The 27,826-nt window shown below is 42.8% G+C and overlaps 1 protein-coding gene and 1 long non-coding RNA gene across 6 annotated transcripts in view; one reads left to right on the top strand and one right to left on the bottom strand.

Annotated features, from left to right (window-relative positions):
• LOC105063392 (uncharacterized) overlaps positions 1 to 27,826 on the bottom strand; it is a 203,475-nt gene that overhangs the window by 103,231 nt on the left and 72,418 nt on the right. Inside the window, exon 6 of one of the 5 annotated variants that reach the window (XR_012507442.1) lies at positions 4,876 to 6,237. The exons of 3 other annotated variants lie outside the window; for them this stretch is intronic. This is a non-coding gene — a long non-coding RNA (uncharacterized LOC105063392). Of the gene's footprint in view, positions 1 to 4,875; positions 6,238 to 27,826 lie in introns of those variants that run through there. One more of the 5 variants, XR_834771.3, reaches the window with a different exon arrangement.
• LOC141577891 (protein-tyrosine sulfotransferase 2-like) lies at positions 16,888 to 27,778 on the top strand. Its single transcript, XM_074365202.1, has one exon. It carries the CDS (start codon positions 21,787 to 21,789, stop codon positions 22,474 to 22,476), a length of 690 nt encoding a protein of 229 aa, XP_074221303.1. The 5' UTR covers positions 16,888 to 21,786; the 3' UTR covers positions 22,477 to 27,778.

The following is a 27,826-nucleotide window of genomic DNA, read 5'->3' as shown; positions in this document are numbered from 1 at the left end:
CCAGGAACTGTGAGCAGGAGACAGAGGCCTGGATGCAATGCCCACTTTGGCCCTGACTGGTCGTGTGGCCTCAGGATGAGTTACTCACACCCCCAAACTCCAGCCTGCATGCTGTAAGATGCAGATACAGGCACTCCTGAGATACTGCAGATTCAGTTCCTGACCACCGCAAAAAAGCAAATATTGCAATAAAGTGAGTCACATGAATTTTTTGATCTCCTTATGCACATATATAAAAGTTATGTTTACATTGTACTGTAGTCTATTAAGTGTGCAATAGCATTATGTCTAAAAAACAATTTACATACCTTAATTTAAAAATACTTTATTGAGGGGGGGGGTGTAGTTCAGTGGTAGAGTATGTGCTTAGCATGCGTGAGGTCCTGGGTTCAATCCCCAGTACCTCTGTTAAAATAAACAAATAAATTAATTAAATAAACCTAATTCCTCCCCCCCCAAAAAAAAAAACAAAAACAAAAACAAAAAGAATTTTTCATGTTTTAAAAAAATACCATACTGTTAAAAAATGCGAACCATCATCTAAGCCTTCAGGGGATTATGGGAGTAGCATCAAAGATCACTGATCCCAGATCACCGTAACAAATACAATAATAATGAAACAGTTTGAAATATTGGGAGAATCACCAAAATGTGACAGATCCAGGAAGTAAGCAAATGCTACTGGAAAAATAGTGCCAATAGACTTGCTTGACGCAGGGTTGCCACAAACCTTCAGTCTGTTAAAAAAAAAAACAAAACACTGTGTCTGTGACGAGCAATAAAAAGAGGTTTCCGCCTGCAATAGTAACACTTTCCTCTGTGAATGAGTGTGAGGGTGAATGACAGAGAATATCACCAGCTTGCCCAGGGCTGGCAGAGCCTAAGTGTTCTCTAAATGCTGGATAGTGCTGGTAAGAGCTCTGGAACCAAGGGGCAAAACCTAAGGAGTGACTTCTTCCAGACGGAAGACGGAATCTCTAGCTGCAGAATTTCAGGCACCAGTAAGCAAGTAAGAGGCAAGAAGAGCTTTTTGGTGATGCTCAAGTCGCACTACTTGGCAGCCCTGCCCAGGAGACTGGTGACTAAGTATAGTAACAATGGTTCGCACCTAGAAGCACTTCCCGTTGGCCTGTACTGTTCAAAGTCAAGGCTCAGCAAACTTTAGTTCCTGGGCAAATGGGGCCCACCACCTGTTTTTGAAACTCGAGCTTTACCGGAACACAGCCACACTTGTTTGTTTCCATATCGTCTACAGCTGCTGTCCCATTCCACTGGCAGAACTGAGGAGCTGCACTAGAGATTATCCGGGCTGCAAAGCCTAAAATATTTACTATCTGGCCCTTCCCAGAAAAAATTTGCTCACCACTGTTCTAAGGACTTGGCACACTTAATTTTATTTAATCCTTATCATATGTCTAGAAATAGGTGATTGCTGTCCCCATTTAATAGATGGAAAACTTGAGGTCAGAGAGGCAAAATAACTAACTAGCAGTTCAATTCTGAATGCAGGCAATGCAGTGCCAGAATCTGGGATCATAACAACTACATGAGGAGGGACTTCTCTCCAGGACTGAGTTGTCAATCTTAACAAATAAAAATGCAGGACACCAGTTAAATTTGAATTTCAGATAAACAACAAATAATTCTCTTTAGTGTAAGTATGGCCCACAAGATACTTGGGATATATTCATACTAAAAAAAGAAAAAGTTTTTTACCTGAAATTCACATTTTACTGGATGTTGTATATTTCAACTGGCGATCCCACTAAGGACCCTGGGAGGAAGGAGAGCTCAGCCACGCAAGCAGTCACAGCAGGCCTGGGAAGAAGCCAATGTTCCTGGGGCCTATTCCTGGGAAGGTCTCTTCCCACAGCCATATTTCCTCCATGGGGCCCCCTATGCATCTTAGTCCCTTTGTCCCACAAAGGTGACTTTCACAAGGTTCTTGGGGATCTCTTGGGAGCCATGGCCACACTGCTTCGACCCAAGCAGCCAGCAGCAGAGAGACAAACTTGGGGGACCCTTCTCTCTAGTCCAAGGCCAAGCATCACTCCCTTCCCTCGAAATCCCTTGCATCCTCCTCTCCTCCTTTCCTCCTGTTCTTCTGGCCAAAGGCCACGCCAGGCCCTCTCTCCCTTTGAGATTGCATAGGAGTTTTAAAAAGAGGGAAAAAATATGGCAAGCCACAGTGACAGCAATCCAAGGCCAGAGTGGGTAAGGGGGGTGTGGGCAGAAAGAGAAAGAGAGATGAGAGGTGGGGGATGGGAGAGGGCCGTCTAATTTTTAATAGACTGAGACATAAATGCAACATGATTCACTTTGAGCAGGCCACCTGGATTAGATGGAAGTTAATTAAAACAATCCCTCATTTCTCAGCGCTTAAAACTTCTTAAGTCTCACTTGGGGAAGGGTGCGGCAGGACTTTTTTATTACTCTTAGATGGTGTTCAGAAGGCCCATAAATACATCTCCTCTTCCTGTGATCCCATTAATCTTGCCGCCGCTCCTGCTCCTCTCTGCCAACAATCAGATCCCAGTAAACAACCTCAAGTGAAATTTGCAACTGTCAGATAAACATTAAAAATGCTTCTCTTGTCCTTTCCCATTGATAGTCCCATTAATATTGTAATGGAACAAAAAGTTATGAAAATGAATGCATGCTGGTTTTGGAAATGAATGATGCCGACCGCTGCTGGGATATAGACACACATGCATATGGATGGGCTTGGAAGATAGCGGATGCTGCCCACATCCTCAGTGGGGCTGCGTCCTGATAGGCCTGGCAACGAGCGCACCAGGGACCAAGGACAGCCGTGCACACTGCTGGGTACACACATGTCCATACGTGTCAGGGCGGGGAGGTCTCCTAAATGGAATAGAGGAATTCCACCCCAGAAACTACTGTAAACACACACTCACCACTCGGCCTTATACAGAGGAAAATATTACGATTTCTCTTTTATCATTGCTTCTCTCCTCCCTTATCTGTGTGCCGTCAGGGGTTGGGATTCTCTCTAAAGATACTAAGATATCCCAATTGATAAGGCTCTCTTGACATTTCTTCCTCATTTATTTTCCATGCAGTGGCCTGTTTAATACACATGCATGTTCCTGCGTGTGTGTTTATCTTTCTGACGAATGAGGCCTTAAAATCTGAAGGTATAATACATGGAAACTTTGTAAGAAGTAACTTCCTACGGAGTACTTTAGGTCAAAGAATCACATCTGATGTGGGAGATGAGTTCAAGTTTTATGTAAATTTAAGTTCACTAGGAGAGAACAATAAAACAACAACAGAAACAAAAAATCCTTGCACCAAAATCTTTTGTAGAGGGATGTGAATAACCATCTCATTGAGGCCTGGCCATTGGCTCTTGGTGGATAAGGACGACTTGTGTTTTTACTCATCGTTGTAACCCAGCCCCTAGCATAGTGCCCTGGCACTTAGTAGAAAGGAGCTCAAGACAGGTGATGCGGTAGAGAGGGGGAGGAGAAAGGAAGGGAGGGAGAGATGTCCGCGTTGCTCTTCCTCTGTAGGGAAGTCTCTCTCTACCTGCCAACAAGGCAGGAGACGGTGCTTAGCATTTTAACATCCAGGAAGGTCGACCTGAAGGTGGAGCAGACGGGAAGCAGGACCTGGCCCGTCTTGGCATGGAAATGAGCACATTAGAAAGGATTCACCATTTGACTAGCTTCTCTCTGTGTCTTACATTTTCACATGCTTTCTTCTAACCTTTCTTTTTCATGATCTTAACTATTATATCAATATATTTCCCCAAAACTTGAAAGGTGTCATTGAGAACAAAGCTTCCATAGACCTCTTCCTCATCCCCATTCCAGCCACGCTTTTGACCACACATCTCAGCCTAGTGAATTTTTATCCTCCTTCAGGTCCACTCCAGGAAGCCCTCTCAGCTCCCTTGAGTGGGTTAAGTCTCTTTGCTATGACTTCCCAGAGTTCCTTTCCCTACTCTTTGCCAACAGCCAATGTGGGATTCCTCATGGCAGGAGCCTGACTCGTAGCACAAGCTCAATAAATATTTGCTGATTGATAGAGTAGTTATTTTTAAAGGAATTATATAAACTCTCTACCCTGATCTGTAAATGCCTGACGTCATTTGCAAGGCAGCAGTAGAGAGACCACTGGCATCTTAGTCCAGAGACCCAATCCTGGCCATGTCCCTGATTCATAGTGAGACGTGGAGAGGGGACATTTAAGCTTTCTGTGTCTCAGTTTCCTTACCTGTGAGAGTAGAACAACAGCACAGAGCATAGCTGCAAAGCAGACAAAACCAAATGAGATATCCAAAATACCCAACATTCAATAGGATATTACATGAATACGCGTGAGTTGTATATATATGAAAGAGACAGGAAGGCTATAAAAAGAATGCAGAATTTCATTCAGGTCTTACCTAGATAAGAAGACATATAAAAATTGAGAGACAAAATGGGAAAAAAAATGCATTTCTCTAACACCTAATTGGGAGTCGTTGGCTTTCTGGAATGCATGTAATGTGGCTATGTGGGTAGCGCACTTCACTCTTACCCACTTTGAGTGGCAGAGGCACTGCCATGATAGCAACCATGAATAAGATTTAGTGCATTCCAAAGGGGGCATGGATCAGAATCCAGTGTGAATCCTGGAGAAATCTCAATCATCAGTAACCTCAGCTAACGAGATGTCATTGCTTTCCAAGGGACACACCTCATTCAACTCTAGGAAAATTTATACTTAAGTAGAGAAACGTTTAAGGAAATCAAAATTATATTTTAATATTTTTGCATTAGGGAATCTTTAAAAATTGGATATCTTATTTTTGCAAAGTTTAAGGGATTTTTGCCTTTGGCGTAACAACATTCTACTACAATTTAAAATGTATAATTACATAAATAAGACTTGGGATTTTACATCGTGAAAAATGTAACTTTTTTCGTTGTTAAGTGTTGGAACATTTACAGGGAACTATACTCATTTTATTAGTTTAATTTCATAGGTTTTTTGAAAATTACTTGAGTATTTGGGAAGGTTTTGTTTGTTAAGTGAGGAAATGGAAGTGCTTAAGAAGGAAATTAAATCTATTACATTTACAAATGCAGTTTTAAATACTCGAAAGTACTTAACAAACTAGGCTTTACAATGAGGTGAAACAGAATTCAAGGGCCCCTTAAAATGATGGCTAAAATAAGAATAACAAGATTTGTAAACTGACTTATATATAATAAATGTGACTTATATATAATAAGTATTATATAAACAATAAAATGTGTAAGCGGATCCTAAAAGTCTACAGAAAAAATCCTGTCACATGTTACAACATGGGTGAACCTTGAGGACAGTATGGTAACTGAAATAAGTCAGTCATTAAAAGACAAAAATTGTGTGATTCCTCTTATATGAGGTACCTATGTAGTCAAATTTATAGAAGCAGAAAATAGATGGGTGGGTACCAGGGGCTGGGAGGAGGTGGGAAAGGGGAGTTGTTTAATAGGTACAGAGTTTCAGATTTGCAAGATGAAAAAAGTCTGGAGGTCTGTTTTACATCAATGTGAATAGACTTAATACTAATAAATTGTACATTTTAAATGGTTATGAGGGTAAATTTTATGTTGTCTGTATGTATGTTTAATCACAATAAAAACAACGGGAAAAAACTTTTGGAAGAATTGAGGCTTTTAAAGTATAATTTTAGTTTATTGCACATTAACATTTGAAACCCTAAATAATTATTTCCTTCATACAAAAGCCACCCTCAAAGGCATAAAAACCTCACACTAATAATCTACATAATGGGGATGATCATGCATGACAAAATTGCTGTGAGGATTAGTGGAGATAACATTCAGAACACAAGACAAAACAGGTTCTGTTTTTAGGGGTTGCTACAAACCAAATCAAACAGACAAAAATGAGTCTCTTGCACGAATTTGAGTCCTGTGACCATCCCCGAGCCAGTTACTTTGGTCGGCAGGTCAGCTGGTTACCAATAGTGATTCATTCACATCTCCTTCCATTGGAGCTGGGGTTGGGGGTGCAGTTTCCTGGAGGACAGTGAGGGGGCTGTTACAGAAGAATGGAGGAAGTGTCCAGGGAAGGCAAACGTAACTGATCCTATGACGATGCGCTTCTCCACCCCTCTCCTCCTTTATACTGCAGGGTTCATCAGAGCTCCCAGAGCACCTCCTGCGTATCTTTCAGGTAATTCCTGCTTTTCTTCCCCACTGGAACCCTCTCCAACTTCACATACATGAAAGAGGAAATAAAAAGGTACATTTGTCAGGGAGTGAACACCTACAAAACACCTCCAAGATTGGCGTCGCCGTGCCTCACCTTTAGGCTGTTAACGTAACACTTTTACTATTGAGGCAAAAAGACCAACATCCTGAGCATATGTGACCTTCCAAGGCCAAATGAGCAAATATTTCCATATCCATAAATTTTTGTTTATAAATATATATTTATTGCCTATTTGAACACTTGGGCAAATAAAAGATTATAGCTCAGAGAAAAGAAATGCTGTTTATTGAAGCACATTGGAACATGGACAAAGATGTACTCAGGCAATTCTAGCAGGAATCAGGGGAATTAGGGCTGACTGGCTAACACTTGAAATGTGCCAGTTATTATTCTAAGTGCTTTACATGTAGGAATTTACTTCATCCTCATGACTACACTTTGAGTTTTATTACCCCCATTTTACAGATGAGAAGACCCAGTCTCAGAGTGGTTAAGGGATGTGATCAGTTACGTGGCTTGTAGGTAGTAAAACAACCTGACTCCAGGATCCACACACACTCTCACTTACTGGGCTAGACAACTGCAGCGATCCTCTGTTTGATGCTGAAAGTACAGCTCAGAGAGATTAAGTGACTTGACCAGGCTACACAGCTGACAAATGAAAGAGCTGTGACTTCAACCCTGGATCCCTCACGCTAAGCTCTTGGCAGGAATGCAAACGCAAGAGTACTGGGTTCTTCAGGTAGAACCAGCCACAAAGATGACTTCTTTTTGTTCATTCCTGATTTACAAGTCACTCTGCTCCACTCACAAACTTTCATTTTGTCACCAGGGTTCAGTTGTGGCTGATTTTCAGAACCCACAGGGATGAAAAGAAAGCCTTACTACTATTTAGTGCAGTGGTTCTTAGCAATGGCTACATGTAGAATCACCTGGGATCACATATCAGGTGAAAACTCAGAACTACATAGAAAAAAGAAGATTGCTGGAGATGGTAAATATTTAGGTAAATAAAGAACCTCCTTTTATCTAGTTTTATTTATTAAAAAAATAATTGATTGTTTATAGAAAGAATAATTCCTTCTTGGGAAGTAAAGAAAATAGGAAAGATTGCAAATACAAAAAATTTAATTATCTCTTTTATTCTTGTCACATTACTTTCTGCTCACCATAGTCTCTCCAGCATGGCTGTGGACTACAGATTATCTTCCTGAAGCCCAGACCTTAGCATGACACTCCAACCCTGGGCAGTATTCAATTTTTACTACCTCCTTGTTAAAAATGCGACAAAGGCTATAGTACTTAATCAAGCAGTCAAAGCCTTCAGTGTTCTGGACTAACTCTGCCCACTCTTGTGTGCTGCCTCTGCCACACATAATGTGAGTCTTCCCCCCACCCACTCACCAGATACACCTTCCAGATTCTTATCTTTAAGCCTCCCCTCATTTTGTCCCTGGCATGTTTCCTGCATGACCCTCCCACACACAGGTTTTTTCAAACCTATCCCTCCTTCAAGACCAAGCTGAAGTCTGGCCTCCCTTCCCACCTTGCCTCACCCCTAGAGTAACCCCTGGAAGTGATCTTTCTCTTCCCAGGGGTCATTAATGTCTACAGAAAGACCCTGGGATCTGGAGTCAGATGAACCTGAGTTCCAGTCCCGTCTCCACCCCTAAATGGGTGAGAGACCTTGAGAACTGGCTTAACTTCAATTTCCCCATCTGCAAAACAAGGGGCAATTGTCTTAGATCACTGAGTTGCTGTCAGGATTAAAATGAAATAATGGATGTGAAATGCCAAACACTTACAGTCAATACCTAATTGTTAGTTCATACAGCTCCTTCTGTTTTAAAATGTGAGATTCAGAAGTGGACACGGTGTTCTAGGAACAATCAGAATGGCACAGTTTCCTTTATCCTGGATGCAATTTCTGTTAAGTGCAGGATAAGATCCCAATGACTTCATACTGAGCTGACAACTGTCTGAATCTTTTTTTCACATATGCTGCTGCTAAATCGCAGTTTTCCCTGTTCTCCTTGCTCTGTTGATTTTGTGGAAGCCAAGAACAAATTTTTGTCCAAGTTCACATCATACATGGAGTTCCCTCATGTGCCTATCTCTTGTCTCTGAGCACAGACAAGGAAGGGTAGGGTACCTGCTGACTTGGGGAGTTCATCCCCACATGGTGAAGGCACTGTGTTATCTGGGTGTGATTGGAGGTCTTTGCCAAAGGTCTCTGCTATTCTCAGATGACTCCCCTGCTCAAACGACTGCTACCTGCTTTGAGTTCTAACCAGTGGAGATCTGGGTGTTAGTTGGGATAGTAGGTCTTCCATCTGCTTTTCAGATGCAGAGTTTCAAATTTAGAAATGGAATGAATCACAGAAGTAATCTAGCTCAACCTTCTCATTGTACACATAAGGAAACTGATACCAGTCAAGAGCATGTTCCAAGCAGTAGGATTTCTAATTCCAAGTGAATGGTCTTCTCACTCAGTAAGGGATGACACAAAAGTTTATTCCGGGCTGTAGGACTCTCTGATTGTTTACCAAAGCATACCCAATGCCTGGCACCAAGTTTGGCCCTAATAGGCACTCTGTAAACATTTACTGAATTAATAAATGAATGTTGCCAACTCTGATCAACTGGACTGCTGGACTCTGAGGCTACTCACAGGCTTGGCAGAAAAGTGTGCTATGACCTCTTAGTGATGTCTGTCATCGTGCAGCAGGGGCAAGGTGTGAAATCCCTACACCAGACTCTGCAGCTCCTCATATACAATGGGAGACTTAGGAAGCCACTGACACCCTGGTAAGAATTAGTTTGCAAGCCACGAAGAGGTCACTTCCATCCCAAGGATCTGAGAAAAAAGCAAACAAGCTAGATACCCTAAAATTGGGGGCCCAGGGAGACTCAGGTTTGGGAATCAGGTGTTCCAACAGTCATGGTGAGGGCTGCTCCAGGTAAGCTTGGATCAAGGTTACACTCAGCATCAGTTGCATTTGCCCTGTGTGACCCCAAGAAGTGCCATACATCACCACTCCTTGTGATTATCCACAAAAGACAGATGGTGGCCTAAAGAACATTTTCTTCATTTTAACAAGGATCAAAACCGTAAACTGAAGAAGCCCCAGCCAGCAAGTAAACGAGGTTCAAAGTCAAGCTTTGGCAGGTATAGACTAGTTTCCTAGAGCTGCCATAACAAATGACCACAAACCAAGTGGCTCAAAACATCACAAATTTATTCTGGAGTCTAGAAGTCCAAAATCAAGTTGTCAGCAGGACCATGCTCCCTCTGAAACCTCAGGAGAAGATCCATCCTGGTCCCCTCCAGCTTCTGGTAGCCCCAGACACTCCTTGGCCTGTGGCAGCATCACTGCAGTTTCCGCCTGCCCTTCACGTAGCCTTCCTCCCTGTGTGTCTGTGTCTGTGTTCCTCCTTCTCTTTTTATAAGGACACCAGTCACGCTGGATTAGGGTTCATGCTAATTCAGTATGACCTCAACTTGATAACATCTGGAAGGAGCCCCATTTGCAAGTGAAGTCACATTTACAGGTTCTGGGGGTTGGGACTTCAACACATATTTCCGGGGGACACAGATCCCCCAGCAGCCGTAACAGCAGCCTGTCTTGGCCCCAGGACCACTTGGAAGGTAGGGAGAGAAGTACTGGTCAGCTAAAGTGAAGCCCTGCACCTGCCTCGACCACCTCCCACATCCTTCAGGTGAAGGTTCTTTCTGACACGGCCTGTGCCCGGATGTCACAGCTGCTCCCTAGAACTGAGGTCATCGTGATCAGACAGAGGCAGCGCCTGACCCCAAAGCTTTCTCCCTGAAGCTGTGGAATTAAACTGTGAGAAAAACAGCTTGTGCACCTTATGAACCTCGCCGACGCAGGAGTCAGGCGCCCGGCGGATCCCGGATCCACGGCTCTGAAGCTGTGAAACGTTGGATGAGGGATCCAGCGCCTCTGCTCCTCAGCTTCCTCCTCTGTGAAAGAGGACCTCTGAGCATTGTTACAGGTGTCAACGGACTAGAAATTTCAGCTGCTCAGCACAGAGTCTGGAACAGAGTTGGTGTGTTTATTGTTCCTAATAGAGTCAGCTCGAGTCCCTGGGCCCAGCTGGCTGCGTCTTCAGCACCGAGTTAAGAGCCCAGAGGCAGAAAAGACCTCTGAGGTGATGTGCCCAATTTCATTCCCACCACCAGGGGAAAAAAGGAAGACAAATAAAATGGCCATTTTAACTTATATCCTCTGCATTAATTTTTCACAGTTAACTGCTGAACTGACTAAATTCTTTTCTTTTCTTAAGGACCTTTATAAATTCCATCATTAATAAAATCAGACATTCAATTAACAGGGAACTCCGATTGGTAACTGATCGTCTCCTCGATACCGTTCTCTCCCCTCTCACGGTGCAGACTCCCGGCTTGTCCCAGGCTTGGTCCTGCTGATGTGCCTTTTCCCATTTTCCCCTCTTCTTCCCCCTACGCCTTCCAGTGCCCCCAACAAAAGCCGGAGAAGAACACGGGCTGATTCCATTAACCTCTGTCGTTGCTTAAATCTCTCTCTTAATTAACATGAGTTAATATGATTAATCAAAATAATGAGACAAACCTATTAAATTAGGGGGGTTTAAATGACAGAACTTGGCAGGACGAGGAGAAGCAAGAGGAGACATCAGAAGGGCCAGGTGGGGGTGGGAAGGCCAGAGGTGAGGCGGGCAGGGAGCTGGTGGTGAGCCCAGTCTAGCCCAGTCCAGCCCAGTCCAGCCCAGTCCTGCCCAGTCCTGCCCAGGCTTGGGGGAGGGGAAGGCAGAAGACACAGTGGAGGCTTGGAGAACTTGCTCTGGGGGACATATTCAGTGTTTGCGCCCATCTCCTTTAATCATAACTTTTCTGGGGCCTATCCAGCTTCTTCTTAGTCTCCTCCAGCTTCCGAATTCTTGGTCTCTACTCGGTGTTAGCTCTCCCTGACAGCTTTATCCTCTTCCTCCAGAGGCCAGGCTCTCAGGCAGAATGTCCAACACTCCAGCTCTGCCCTTGACAGGCTGTGAGACTTGGGGGCTGCTATTTTACCTCTCTGAGACCCAGCGAACCCATCTATGAGGATAAGAATAATCTTCCTGAGCCAGGATAACCGCTGTAAGAAGTCAGAGAGAGGCTGTGGTGCCGGGCCCACAGCAGACCTCCCCTCGAGGAGAAGTTCTTTCCTTCCTTCTTCCCCTAGCATGACGATGAAAATACATTGAGATTCCACAGGGCTTTTTAATTTCAAATATATTTCCACATGTAGTGTTCTACCAAAATTCCGGGTGGTAGGTGGGACAGCTAGGAGGCTGCAGACCAGTGAGGGTGGACCAGCATTACTGAGCACTGAATGGGCGTCAGCCCCTGTGCAAGGTCACTCAGGTCCAACAAGGTGAAGTGACTCATCTGAGACTTCTGGAACCAGCGTCTCGTAACTCCCAGGCAATGGGATTTCCATCACCTCTAAGTGCAAGTAACCAGGGTACCCACAGTGCCCCCAGGAGCCCTTTCTCTCCTGGCCATCCCCGTGCTGCGGCGGAGTCTGCCTGCAGCCCCTGCTGACTCTCCGACGCAGGATATCTGACGTCTGACAGGTGACTTGGGCTCATCATTGAATTTCTTATTCCATTGAAACTGGCCCCCGGAGCCTCTTCTGTGCTACCTTCAGTGGCCACCCAGGCAGCAGAGGTGGCCACAGCCATAGCCTTCTACAGACACATCATTCAGAGAGCAAAGCCGTTAGGAAAAGCCCTGAGAAAATTATTTTAGGCCTGAGACCCTCTGACAGTCCCATGGAATTATTTTTCCTTTTCACTGGGAAAAAACTTTATGGGTCTCCCTAGGATCTATAGGTACCTTCCCAGAGACAGACTGAATATCTGCAACAAAGGAGAAAACAGTGTCTGAAAATCCCCTGCTAAAAGTCCTGCTTTTTACAGAATTCATATTTACTTCTTTTTATGTTTCTACAGAAGGACAGACAGAAACCTGCCCCTCTACATACCAAACAAGGTAAGAGCCATGACAGATGTCCCTGCAAACTCCCAGCTCTGCCCTGAAAAACACACACACACACACACAAAGGGTCAGAACAGCCACGACTCCCTGACTCCCAGCCCCGACACTGACACTGAGCAGCCTCCATTGTTCTTGAGTGGTGTGGCTGGGGTTCACTGACCCCATCACTGAATGAGCCAGCCTGGCTCTGGGACAGGATCCTGCAGACAACTGAATGACCCCGCCTTCAGACTCAGAGCTACAAACAACACTAGTAATACCTGAGCAGCAGCAGTTGGCATTACACTTCATAGGGTGTCCTACTCACCCACCATCTATCAAGTGTCCCCCCAAAATGCAAAGGTTTAAACCCTAACATTCACTGTTACTGTAATTATAGATAGGGCTTTTAGGGAAGGAATTCAGGTTAAATGCAGTCATAAGAGTACCATGGGATTGGTACTCTTATAAAAAGAGGAAGAGACACCAGAGTATTCTCTCTCACGGTGCACACACAGGGGAAAGGCCGTGGAAGGGCACAGCAAGAAGGCAGCTGTCCATAGACAGCCTAGAAGAAAGGTCCCATCGGAAACTAACCCTGATGGCACCTTGATCTTGGACTTCCAACCTGCAGAACTGTGAGAAGTAACTTCTGTTGTTTAAGCTATCCAAAATACTGGTGGTATTTTGTCATGACAACCCAAGCAGACAAATACAGTGGGTGAGACCCTGGACCCAGGTTCTATCTTCTGGTGTCCTGTGATATCCATTTCACTATGGGTAAGCATAATAACAATAATACCTTTAAAGATAAGAATAATGATAACAAAAATATGACCTTGAGCAGAGACCACTGACAGCCTTAATTTTCGGCCTTAAGACAGCTGGCAAGTTTCTGCACTCAGATATGTGTTCCAGCCTTCCTTGGCCCTCCCAGAACCTCCTCCTCTCACAGCTGAGTGCAGCTCTGTTACACCATTTTCTACCCCCATTTACTTTGTCTCCATCACATTTATTTGTCGTCTTGCTGACCCTTGTATCCCAAGTGTCCAGCACCACACTTGGCACAAAGGAGGGACTCATGAAATATTAAAGTCATGAAGAAGCTGGATACTGCCTTACAAATCGGGTCAAGCCTCATGATTCAAAGACGGGAAACTACACGCAAGACAAGGAAGTTTCCCATGAAGACTCCAGACACCCTTAAAACCTCAGCCCACAGAGATGTGCTAATAAACCCTTAGCTAAGTCGTTCAAAGGCAGAGACTGTGTGTGTGTGTGTGTGTGTGTGTGTGTGTGTGTGTGTGTGTGTGTCCTTCCCTGGTCCTTCCCTCACCCAGATCAACTACTATTCTTTACCCAGTGAATGCTGCCAAAACACCAGTGACTGGAAGCTTGGGACAGATTCCCAAGCTTGGGTCCCCTGGTGCTGTAGAGTCCTACAAATGTCGTTGAGATCGTCTTCACTGGTGTGCAAAAGTCATTCCCATACCTCCCCTCTGATCCCCTTGCTGCCTTCCACTATAGAGTCCAGAAAACCAGGCATTCTATTTCCCAGTTTCTCTGGTGGCTAGAGGTGGCCATGTGACCAGGTTTTGGCTATTGAAATGGGTGAACTGCTAGAGGGATCTTAGAGAAGCTACCTTTCTTAATCAGACAGAGATCTGGAGCTGCCTCTTCCTACTTAATATTGATGTGAATGACAACACAATGCCTGGAACCATAGCATCAATTTTATGGCCTTGACACAGTACACATCAGGCTAAAAAGCCAACCTTCTTGGATGGTAAAGATAGAAGAACCTCAATCTTTAATGTCATTTGAGATTGCAGACCAATCTAAAGTCTGTCTGCATCAGGAATTCTTAGGAAGAAAGCAATAAATAGCCAAGGTTTAAACCACCATTTCTGTGTTCTCAATTATCTGAAGCTAAAAAGTATTCCCAACAAATACAAATTCTTAAATTTGTGCTTTAACTTCAATGATTATCTAAAAATTAACATAAGTATATCTGAATCATCCAGAAGCCCACCTTATACAACTAAATACTGTCATGATATTTTAGTACTTTTGTTTACATTAATCAACAATTTTTTGGTGCCAAATAGTGCTACAGGTATCCTTTGCTATCCAAATACTTGCTACTTGAACTCAGAAATTTAATCAAATCCATTTCAGAAAAGCAGGGCTAACATCCCTTGCGCTCTGAACTCTTGATGGTGGTTATCCAAAACTTAGGAACCAAATAGCTTTGAATAATTCAGCATCCCTTCCTATATAAAATCTCACTGTATGGATTTTGAAACTGCATAGATTTGGATTGTGAGCAATACTTGCATTTCCAGTTGTCTTGGGCTGGAGAGAAAAGAACAATGACTAGTTTAATGTGTAAATGATACGTTCATCTAAGTAAAGATCAAATCACGTTACTTCACTGTGCCCAAACACACACTAGCCTTCGTTGGAATTAGAATAGGAAAGGGATGGAACAAAAGAGTTGTTACCACACATGCAGAAAAATAGGCACAGGGAGTTCAGAAGAACCTACAGGGCAATGGTGTGCTGGAACCAGCCTGTTCCAGCTCACAAGAGCCAGCTGTTAAATTTTCAGGTATTTTGAGAGCCAGTTGTTAAACACAACTGTGATGGTAGCCAATAGCAGGGATATTTACACCACGGAAGTCAGCAAATACCACGAAGCAGGCTTTCCTTTTTTCTGGAGAGCCACCTTATCAGCACTTCACTCTCAGTAACAGTCAACTCGTATTTGCCTTGCGAGCGGCAGTCTAGTTTCAGCAAACATCATTATCTAGTCCACGAACTTAATGAGGAATTCTATTTTATGCCTTATTGGAATTAATTTGTAAATTGGGTTTAGTTTCCTGGTTCATATAAAAATTATAAGCATAAATAGCGTACACTTAGTTTCATGTCTGTATATATCTAGATACTATTAATACTAATTTGGCGGGAAGGGTATAGCTCAAGTGGTAGAATGCATGCTTAGTCCATGAATGTGGTCCGAGGTTCTGGGTTCAACCCCAGCACCTCCATTAAAAAAAAACTAATAACAAATAAACCAATAGACCTAATGACCTCCCCCTAAAATAAAATAAAACAATTTTTTAAATTACATGTATAAAAATAATAATTTTTAAGTTAAAACTGTGTGTTGGCAAGAAATTTTTTATTCACGCAAGTGTCAGAAATACTGATCAAAGCCCGTTAAAATGAATAATCCCGCACAAGACCCTTTAGGATCTGACCCCAACCTGACTTTCCCCATCTTGAACTCCCTGCTGCAGCCAAACTGGTCTCTCCCTGCCCCTTCAGTACATTTCTCAGGGCTGCGGCATTTAAAAGAGATAATAGGAATGGAAGTACAGTGCCCACACTCCACCCCTCTACCCTGTACCCTAACTCCATACATCCTGACTCAGAGTCCTCCTCCCCTATGGAAATGCCCCTGATCACTTCTCAGCACATACTGCTGAGTGTGTTTGATTTTATCAATTGATACCACTCACTTCCTTGACCAGAGAGCAAGCAGTTGCAGGCAGTAAAGTTCTAAGGAACCCTATAGATCCTTCTGTCAACTTGCCTCCACCTCCAAATTTACTCAAATTCTTATACCTCTTTCCCTTCTGTGCCATAAGGAAGACGTTTTCTTTCCAAGCCAGCTCCTCCACCAATGGTCCTGAGCACAATCATCCCCACTTCTCCTGCAGATTTGACCTATCAATTCTCCTCTTTCTGTTTTGTGTCTGTAATTTCTTTTCTCCAAACTTTCTCCCTTCACTTTGAGTATCCTCCATTCGTAAAGTAAAATAAAAATTCACTGATATGCATCAATGATGCTTTCAACTGCATGTAACAGAAAATTCAACTAAAATGGTTTAAATAATCATAAAATGGTATAAACAATCATAAAATGTATTGTATACATAAGTGTATACAATAAATGTAGTCATGAAAAGTCTGGATGCAGGACAGTCTCCAGGTGTCATTAAGATGAGGGTTCAGCTCTCTGTCCTCAGACTGGCTTCTCTCATTGTGGTTTTCCATGGACACCCCTTGACCAGTTTAATTGGACAACAAAGCCAAGTGTCCATCCCTGGACAATAAGTAACAGTGATCAAGGGAATGCCCTGCCCTGATGGACTTAAGCTTCTGTTCTTGAGCCTATCAATGGCAGACAGGAATGAGATTACTGTGATTGGCTTAGATTAATCAGTATCCACTTCTGGGACTCTGAATCAAAAAGGTTTCATTGGGGTAGGACAGAAGCCTTAACAAAACTGGGGTTCTCTCAGGAAGCAAGAAGTCGGGGAACAGAAGCTTGGAAGACAACCAACAGGCCCATCGTTCCACTTCCCTCACTCCTAGCTACTGTTCTCTCTCTTTTTCTCAATGCCCAGTCTTCTTTAAGGAGACATCACACTTACTGTCTTCACCACCCAGTGCATTGCAATTCAGTTTCCATTCCTGCCATTTACTAAAATCTCTCTAGTAAGTCACTGGTGTCCTAATTTGGCCCCTCTCCAGGCTCTGACACCCCACCAACTCCCCTCTTCACCCCCTTCCACCCATCACCCAACTCATAACCTTCAGATGATCACTCCATCCTCTCCCACAACATGCCCCTCCTCACTCAACAATGGTTATTCCACAATCATTTCTTAAGCATCTACATCTGCCAATTCAGTATATCCAGCACATAATACTTTGCAAATTACTCTTGAATGCATGGTTTAGTCTCCTCATTTTTCAACTCCACCACTGTGATAACTTCCCAACTGGTCCCTCCGCTTCACGTCTCTCCCCATCAGCAATCTGTCTTTCTTGCTCACAAGTGTGATCGCACCAAATGCAAGTCTGATCATCATAGGCCCCTGCTTCCATTTCTCTTCCAAGAGAAAGCCCCAAATCCCCAGAGTGGCATTCAGGGCTATGGTAATCTGGTCTCACCAACCTCTTTGTCTGTAGCCCATCCCTTCCCCTCATATTTTATACTCTGAACATGATGAACTACTCTTTTACAAACACACTATGAGCTTTCTTAATTTGGAGTTTTGCTCATATTCCATTTTTAACTAAAATGTCCTCTTCTACTCATTTTTCAAAACATAGGCTCCACCTCACCTCCACAGTGAAGTTTTCTCCAAGGCCAAATCACGCACATCCTTTGTGGCCCCAGAGCACTCTGTCCATATCAATAATAAGCCATTGTCAGAACACATCACAGTTAGGTTAATACTCACAAATTCTTGCAGGAATTTCTAAATCATTATTCTGTACTAAGCACAAACCCCTGGCAATCCATGGGCAATATATGATTGAACAATTGAACTGAACTAATTATTTCAACCTCCCCATTTTACAGATAGGGAAACTGAGAGGTAAAGAGGAAGTGACTCACAATGGTCATTCTGTGTATGTAATCATCATTCTTTTGCTGCAAGTAGGAAAAAAGGGAATTTTTTGGCTCACTGAAATGAAATTTCTCTCTTCAAGCACAATTTCTGTCTAAAGATTCAAAAAGCATCATCAAGACCCAATTTTGGGGGGTTAGGTATAGCTCAGTGGTATAGTGCATGCTTAGCATGCATGAGGTCCCAGGTTCAATCCCCAGTACCTCCATTAAATTTTTTTTTAATAAATAAAACTTAAGAAAAAAAAGACCCAGTTTTTTTTTTTTTAGCTCTGCTCCCCTCTCTGCTGGCTTCATTCTCTGATCCTATGTCAGAACAAAGCAGTTGCCAACATCTCCAGCCTAAACTACTCCACACCCAGGTTTATATCAGTAGAAAACAGAACAAGGTTTGATGCTCATTTAAGCAAAAATCCCAACACTTGTTCTAATTACAACTTGAGTCACATATAGTACCATGACTGGTCAGTTGTAGGGCACACATCCATCCATGGAGCTATGGATAGAATCAGTTCCACCAAAGCATGTGAACTGTAATTCCCTCTGGGAAAACACTGTCCAATAGCGCTTCCTATGATGATGAAAATATTCATATCTGTGTCGTCCAGTATGGCAGCCACTAACCACAAGTGGCTACTGAGCACTCATAATGTGGCCAGTGTAGATGAAAAGCTGAATTTTTAAATTTAATTTTAATTAATTTATATTTAAATTTAAATAGCAACATGTGCCAAGTGGCTACTACACTGGGCAGAACAGCTGTAGGAGAGATAGGCGGGAATTCTGCACGGTCCTATATAGAAGCCTCTAGCCACATATGGCTATTGCTTCACAAGGAATATCTACATCCTGGCTACTGTAAATGTGAAGTTCTCAAAAACCCTCTGAGGATGGACTGCTTCAGAATAGCCTGGATGTTTCGTTTTTTAAATTCAGATTTTCAAGTTTACTCCAAAATGAGATATTCTGATTATCACTAGACCAGAAGTAGGACCTGGGAATTTTTATTTTAAATCTCCTTAAGTGATTGGGATGCACAGCCAAGTTTAAGACTCAGTGCTGTTAGAGACGGGAGCTTATGGAGGGCAGTCAGTGGCATTCCTGTGGCCATAACATTATTTTGAGTCTCAGAGTTCTCAAAGTAGGAGAGTGCAGAAGTCTTCCTTCCTTCCTTCCATCTTTCCATTAGCCATACCTTGAACATCTCCTAAGTATAATTTGCAGTGTTAGATACCTTACATCACTGTTTCATTCATTCACACATTCATTAAATATCTTCCATGTGCCAAGTGCTCAGCTCCAGAAATTAAAAAATTGAACAAGAAAGACAGGATCTTTTCCCATCTGGAAAGTAAGACAATATTGATGAACTATTTTGCTAAACTATGGGTGTTTAGAAATGGAAAGTGCAAAGCAGGGGCTCCAACACATCTAGAGGAGACTGGAGGATGAGGCATAGTGAGGGGGCTGGGGTGAGGGTGTGTGGTCCAGGAAGAGGGACCAACAAAAGGTTTGAGGTAGAGGTGTGACCTGCTCAGATTTGCATTTTCAAAAGATCCCTGTGCTGAACCAAGTGGCCCAGCTTCCTCTCACAAGTGGCATCCACTGCTCCCTAACTCCACCTCTGTCTGCCTTTCATATCCTTACTCCCCATAAGAGATTCTGATCAGGTCAGTTTATCACAATCCAATACAGAGCATCCAGGGGCAGTCATATGCCAGGCTCCTCATGGGCCTTCCCTGTGATTACTGTCTCCTAAGGACCACCTTTTCCTTGGTCACTGATTCCTGCTTTCAGGACACAAGACATGGCCACTTCATTCAGATTGATGAGGACTTAGGGTTTCAGGTAACTCCAGGACAGCCACTGGAGCTAAGCAGAGATGACTGAGGTTAGAGGATGATTGCTTTTAGAGATTCTCTCAGGTCACTGACCAGGCAAAGAACTAGAACCAGTACTTTCCACACTTACTTCAGCTTTGTTTTATTTTTATTTTTTGTCTATTTTTTTTTAATGGAGGTACTGGGGATTGAACCCAGGGCTCTGTGCAGGCTAAGCACACACTCTGCCACTGAGCTATACCCTCCCACATAGCTTTGTTTTCTGAGGAAAAAGAAAGAAAGTCTTTCAGAAGAACAAAGTTAGAGGACACCATCTGATTTCAAGACTCATCATAAAGCTATAGTAATCAAGATAGTAAGATCCTGGCATCAATATAGAGAAATAGATCAATGAAACAGAATAGAGAATCCATAAATAGATCTACACATGTGAACAGCTGATTTTTGAAAAGAATAAAAATGCAATTTGGTGGAGAGAATATAGTCTTTTAAACAAATGGTGCTGGAACAATTGAATATTCACATGGAAAAAAACTGAACTTCAATCCATACCTCCTATCATACCCAAAAATTAACTCAAAATAGATCATAGTCCTAAATGGAAAACCTAAATCTATAAAGCTTCTAAAAGAAAACCTATGAAAAACCTTTGTGATCTAGGTTGACAAAGTTTTTTTTTTTTTAGATAAAACACCAAAAGTATGATCCTTTAAAATTTTTTTAAAAAGATAAGTTGGACATTGTCAAAATAAAAAAACTTTCAGTCTTTGAAAGACACTGTTAAGAGAATGAAAAGGCAAGCCACAAACTAGGAGAAAATATTTGTAATCAGATATCTGATAAAGGAAATGTGTCCAAAACTCAATAATAAGAAAATGAAGAAGACAATAAAAAAAAAAAAATAAGCAAAAGATTTGAACACACATTTTAGCAAAGAAGATATACAGATGGCAAATAAGCACACAAAAAAGATGTTCAACTATCTTTAGTTGAAAACTAAACTATCATTATTAGTCACTAATGATAATTAAAGAAACCTAAATGATTATTAGTCATTAGGAAAATGCATGTTAAGATCACCCACCTATTAAAATATCTAAATTTAAATTTAAAGGAATGACCATAGCTTATGTTGGCAAGAATGTGGTGCAAATGGAATGCTCTACCAGTTTGGAAAACAGTCTGGTAGTTTCTAAAACCAACCAAACAGAAAACCATATACCTAATATTTGACCCAGCCACTTTACTCCTAGATATTTACAGAAGAGAAATGAAAATATATGTTCATACAAAGGCTTGTAAATGAATGTTCATAGAAGCTTTATTTATAATAAACAAAAAATGGAAACAACCCAATGTCATCAGCAGGTGAATGGAGAAATAAATTCTAGTACATACAATGGAATACTCCCTAGCAATGGAATGGAATGGACTTTTCCTGCATATTTAAATGAATCACAAAATAATTATGCTGAGTGAAAGAGTAAGACAAAAAAGAATATGTACTGTATGTTTTCATTTATGTAGAGTTCTGGAAAATGCAAACTAATCTATAGTGACAAAAAGCAGATAGCTGATTGGCTGGGGATGGGGTGAGGAAGAGAGGGACAGAAGGGGATGATACGAAAGGGCATAAGGAAACTTAGAGTGGACAACGGATATATTCATTATCTTGATTGTGGTCATGGTTTCATGGGTATATGAATATGTTGAAACATCAAATTGCACACTTTAAATATGTGCCATTTTTTTATACATCAGTAAAATTATTTTTATTTGTCTTTTCCTGCCTGACTTATTGTCATTTATATGTGGAATCTGAAAAATAGAACAAATGGATCTCCCCTTCCCCCGGCCTGGGAGGCTGGCGAGCCGCGAGTCGCTGGGCGCGCGGCGCTTTCTCGGCGCGCCTCGCACGGGCTCAGCTGGTGGACAGTCTTGGCCAGCAGCTGCGAGGGCTAGACCCCAGGGATGAGGTGCCCAGGGGAGATGCGAGCCCCGCGGGCCTCCCTCTGACCTGTCGCTGAAGCACGCCCCCCCGCCCCAGGCCCAGCATGTGCCTGTTGGTGCAGAGGGCGCTGCTGGCAGCTGGCTTCGCCCTGGCCCTGGTGCTGGTGGTCCAGCTAGGGCAGCAGGTGCTGGAGTGCCAGGAGGTGCTGGGAGGCCCACGGGGCCCCCAACAAGCCATGCAGCCAGAGGAGGAGGACCTGGTGACGGTGGGCGCGGACCACGTGTAGTACTACTACGGCAAGGCCATGCTGCTCATCTTCGTGGGGGTCGTGCCCCGGAGCGGCACTACACTGATGCGCGCCACGCTGGACGCCCATCCCGAAGTGCGCTGTGGCGAGGAGACCTGCAACATCCCCCGCGTGCTGGCCATGCGCCAGGCCTGGTCCCAGTCCGGCCGGGAAAAGCTGCGGCTGGACGAGGTGGGTGTGACGGACGAGGTACTGGACGCCGCCATGCAGGCCTTCATCCTGGGGGTGATCGCCAAGCACGGCGAGCCTGCCAGCGTCCTCTGCAACAATGACCCCTTCACACTCAAGTCATCCGTCTACCTGTCACGCCTGTTCCCCAACTCCAAGTTCCTGCTAATGGTGCGGGACGGCTGGGCCTCCATGCCCTCCATGATCACCCGCAAGACCACCATTGCCGGCTTCGAGCTCAGCAGCTACCGCTACTGCCTCACCAAGTGGAACAAGGCCATTGAGGTGATGTATGCCCAGTGCATGGAGGTGGGCAAGGACAAGTGCCTGCCCGTGTACTACGAGCAGCTGGTGCTGCACCTCCGGCGCTCCCTCAAGCTCATCCTCAGCATCGCCTGGAGCGACGCCGTCCTGCATCACGAGGACCTCATCGGCAAGCCTGGGGGCGTCTCTCTGTCCAAGATCGAGCGATCCACAGAGCGATCCACAGACCAGGTCATCAAACCCGTGAAACTGTAAGCTCTCTCCAAGTTGACCGGCCACATCCCCAGGGATGTGATGAGGGACATGGCCCAGATCGCCTCCATGCTGGTTTGGCTGGGCTACGACCGCTATGCAAACCCACCCAACTACAGCAATCCTGACCCCATTGTCGTCAACAACACACACCGGGTCTTGAAAGGGGACTATGAAACACCAGCCAATCAGAAAGGATATTTGCAGGTGAATGAGAACAGTACCTCCTCCTGCTTAGGAAACTCATGATTTCCAGATCTCTGCAAATGGCTTTGTTGCAGGAAGAGAAGAAACTTTGCATTCGAGTGGAAATCGGACCTCTAATCCAAGCATATTGCTTGCTATTAATCGCCAAATCAGGACTGCTCGTGAGAAACGTATTTGGATATATTTGCAAAAAGCTGAACATTGAAAACTTAACCTTAAAACACTCTATCTTAGGACAATCTTGGGTAGAGAAGCAACAGTGTGGAAGAGTCCAGCTTTTGAAACTTAGATATTTTATGTGTTTCCCCCTCAAGAACTTTTTTTTTTTTTTTTTTTTGTTGAAGAAAGGGATTTGCCATCCTCCTTAATTTGCAGGACTGCCTTGGTGGCTTTGTTTGCCGGGACAAGGCCCACCACCTACCTGTGCCTCTCCCGTTAACCCTTAACTTTTGAATTCAGAGAATCTATGTAAGAATTTAATATATGAGGCTTTCTTTGATTCCTCCTCAGTTCTATTCAGTTTCACAGAGGAAAAAAATACTTATCATTTGAATCAACTGAAAAAAATAAAATAAAATAAAATAAAACAAAACAAATGAATGAATATAACAAAAGAGAAACAGACTCACAGATATAGAGAACAAACTAGTGGTTAACTGGGGGGAAAGCAGGGGGAGGGGCAAAACAGAGGTAAGGGATTAAGGGACACAAACTACCATGTAAAAATAAATAAGCTACAAGGATATATTGCACAGCACAGGGAATATAGCCAGTATTTTATAATAACTTTTAATGGAGTATAATCTATAAAAATACTGAATCACTATTTTTACAACTGAAGCTAATATAATATTGTAAATCAACTGATTTCATACTTCAATTTTTTAAAAGTGAAACAAAATTAAAATAGTCTTTAAAAGAAGGATCCAGGAAAAACAAACCAAAACAGGGCCTTTCTAACCTATGTGCTCTCTGTCACTCTCATCCATCACAGAATTTACTTGCTACTGAAAAGTGGGGGCCCTGTTTTCTTCCCCCATGATCCAGTCACTTATAATTAAAGAGCAGTCTTGTGGGGGATAAGCCTGGGTGAGAGAGAGAAAGAAGATGGGCAAAGGATTCTTCACCAAAGTCAAGTCAACTCCTTGGCAAAGTCCCTGGAGTCAAACAGACCTGGGTATAAATTCTGGCTTGGTGACTTCACAGGTTTTTTAATCCTTAACCTCTCTAAACCTGTCTTTCTTTACCTGCAAATGGGATCATAATACCTCAGAAAGGATGCTGGGAAGATTAAGTGAGATTCTATTTGTAGAGACCTACATCAGACCTCATATGGAGTAAGTGCTTCCTCCAACCACAGAGGCAGCATCTAGAAAGGGGAAGGACCTGGACTTCAAAAATTGAAAAATTTGGGTTTTAGTCCTAACTCTGCACCAACCTCTTACAAGATCATGAAGCCCTTCCACATCCAGGCTGGAGAGAACAACAGACAGAACCTATCAGTTCACTCCACAAAGTTCTCGAAGCCCTCATTGAAAATTCAGTTAGATCAGGAATCAGCACACTGTAGCTCTTGGGCCAAATCCAGCCCACTATCTTTTTCCTTTTTAATTGAGGTACACTCAGTTTATAATGTTGTGTCAATTTCTGGTGTACAGCATAATGTTTCAGTCATACATACATATATTTGTTTTCATATTCTTTTTCATTATAGATTACTACAGGATATTGAATGTAGTTCCCTGTGCTATAGAGTATATAAACTTATTGTTTATCTACTTTATGTATAGTAGTTAGTATCTGTAAATCTCAAACTCCCAATTTATCCCTTCCCACTCATTTCCCACCCTGGTAACCATAAGTTTGCTTTCTATGTCTGTGAGTCTGTTTTGTAGATAACTTCATTTGTGTCTTTTTCTTTTTTTTAAGATTCCACATATAAGTGATATCATATGGTATTTTTCTTTCTCTTTCTGGCTTACTTCATTTAGAATGATGATCTCCAGGTCTATCCATGTTGCAGCAAACGGCATTATTTTATTCTTTTTTATGACTGAGTAGTATTCCATTGTGTGTGTGTGTGTGTGTGTGTGTGTGTGTGTGTGTGTGTGTGTGTGCGTGCGTGTATCACAACTTCTTTATCCAGTTGTCTTTTGATGGACATTTAGGTTGCTTCCATGTTTTGGCTATTTTAAATAGTGCTGCTATGAACACTGGGGTGCATGTGTCTTTTCGAATTAGAGTTCCCTCCAGATATATGCCCAGGAGTGGGATTGCTGGATCATATGGTAAGTCTATTTTAGTTTTTTAAGGAATCTCCATACTGCTCTCTATAATGGCTGCATCAATTTAACATTCCCACCGACAGTGTAGGAGGGCTCCCTTTCCTCCACACCCTTTCCAGCATTTATTGTTTGGAACCCACTACCTTTATTTCTACAACCCACAAGCTAAAAATGTTTTTTACATTTTAAATGGTTGAAAAAACTTCTTTAAAGAATAACATTCTGTAACGTGTGAAAATTATATAAAATTCAAATTCCATTGTCCATTAATTAAATTAATTGAAATATAGCCACTCCCATTTGTTTACAAGTCTGTGGCTGCTTCAAGATACAAAATCAGAACAGAGTAGTTGCAACTCTGACCACACAACCTGCAAAGCCTAACCCTTTACTACCTGCCCTTTCACAGAACAAGTCTGCAGACTCCTGAGTTAGATTTCAGAACCAACCTGCTTGTCTGGCTACTCGCTCAGCTCCCCACAGATAAGTATTCAATGTGTTGAGATTTGATGCTATGCCTTTAACTTTTATGGGGTTCATTAGAAACATACATCTGAATGGAATTTTTGTGTCTTTTGCAATATTTTCTTGAATTTTATGCCTGGAAAAGAGTTTGTCTTCAACTGACCTGATGTACATCATTTTATTACTCCAGTGTAGCTGGCATATTGTAAATGGTAAACAGAAAATTTTTAGATTATTTTAAATGATATTAACAGACAGTTCTTCATTTTAAGGATTATTCATTCATGTATGTGTTTACCCCATATTTGTGGTGATGGTGGTTTCCATTTATGAAAATATCATAAATTTAATTAAAATTAAATTAAATGTTTAATGTAATTAAATGAAATAATTTTACATATTTTTTAAAATAGCAAGTAAGTAACAATTTGAGTAGATCTACAGGAAAAAAGGAAAAAAGTGTGACAGCTGTTCAAGAATGAAAGAAGTTTGGAAAATACCATATTGGATAATAGAAGCAACATGTTTTCCTTTTTACTATCGTTGCTAGGAAACTCAGGATTAAAGGCAATGCCCATTTGCAGTAATATCCAGGAATCTGTAATCTATCTCATCCTACTCCTTTGCATCTGCCTTTACTAGAGCAATGACCACACCAGATAGTTCCTGTTAGCTCAATTTGTCTGTCTTCTAAGCGAAATGGGAGCTTTGTACCCATCTCATCATGTCTGTATACTCAGTTCTAGCACATGCTAGACACACAGAAAGGAGTGTGACATTAACAAAGAAATGAAGGGATAAAAGGATGCAGGAATGGTAGTGTTTATTTCCCTATTTTTTTTTTTTAACAAGTAACTGAGAAGGATTTTAGACAGGAAGTGGGAGAGAGGGTGAGGGAGTCAGCCGACCTTGGGGCGAGGATACTTGTGAAACTCTGACTGCCTGGTCTCCTTTGAACTCTCAAGAGCAGGTCCACCAATTGTCTGCTGGGGTCAGGGGTGGAACTAGAGGCTGGTAAGAGTGCTTAGTATATTCTGGGCATTGTATCTGCCTGCAGTATCTCACAGTATCTCAGTCAATCTACATACATAACAAACCTGTCCAAGTACATGTTATTATTATTATTCCCATTTGGTGATGATATTCAGGCTTAGAGACTTGGGGATTTCAGGGAGCAATAAAATATCAAAAAAAAAAAATCAGGAATGGCATCCATATAGATGTTGCAAACACCTAGGTCAGTAGGCAAAACTACCACCTACCATAACCCTTATTTCTTAAAGAATGGACATTTTAACAATTTTTAAAAGGTTTAGAGGAAACGACCTCTGAATAAGGAACAATTCTTTACATTTAAAAAAGTTAGCTTTAAAAGAAACCACCACATTGTCCTTTAAAGAAAAATTTAACATGAAATGAGGTAGGATGAGTTTAGGAAGCTCCTACAGTAGATTATAGGGAAAGGAACTCAGGAGTACCGAGCAAAGCTTCGAGGTGGGGCAGAGGTGGGCACACCTGCCGTGGAGAGCCCCCTAGTACACACCTGGGGCAGCACTCAGGACAGAACCTGGGGAGGCTTCCAAACAAGATATTGGAGATGTCAGATGCTTGTATCCACACAGGCATCTGCCCAGCATCCTAGAGAAATAGGATTTCAAATCTATAATATGCCTGTGAGATCACCCCAACCCACCTTCGATGTTGCGGAGAAGGAAATTCAGTCTCAGAGAGATTAAACTGCTTCACAGAAGCACAAAGCTGCCTGTTGCAGAGCCAGGATTCTAACTCCAGTCTCCAACCTCCCAATCAGCACATCTTCCACCACATCACTGGTACCTGCCAGAGGACAAAGCTCTGCAGGAAGGATGCTACTCTATCTACAAGGGCATCTACTTCTAAGGGTGGGGTATGGTGGTTTGCCTGTCTGCAAGGTACTGGAAGGACACACTTACTGGGAAACGACAGCCCCCCTCTCCCCAGTTTCCACAAACATGCATGAACAGGCACCAAATCTTGAAGGTGCTGAGGACCTACGTGGTGAGAACAAGAAGTCCCTCAACCCAGGAGACGCTGGCTGAGCTGTCCAAACGCTGGGCAGTAGCCCAGGGGTTGGGACTCAGGGCTGTCGAGAGTGTGCATTCCTCGAGCTCTGCCCCTGATACCAGTGCTCACTGGACGTGCTGGCCAGAACTCAGGGGACACAGTGGGTTGACCTGCTCCATTTCCCGTCTTCCCATTCCTCCTCAACCCACTGACACCTGACTCCCACTACTTTCCTAAAACTACTCCCACAGAGGTCATCAATTCCCTTTGAGTAGCCAAAGGCAAAGACCCCCTTTCAGTACTCAATCCTCAGGACCTCTGCTCAGCGCCTGACCACCTTTACATACATTGCT

Source organism: Camelus bactrianus, chromosome 6 (assembly GCF_048773025.1).
Source record: "Camelus bactrianus isolate YW-2024 breed Bactrian camel chromosome 6, ASM4877302v1, whole genome shotgun sequence".
Classification (NCBI taxonomy): domain Eukaryota; kingdom Metazoa; phylum Chordata; class Mammalia; order Artiodactyla; family Camelidae; genus Camelus; species Camelus bactrianus.
This window is presented reverse-complemented; position numbering and strand designations above follow the sequence as displayed.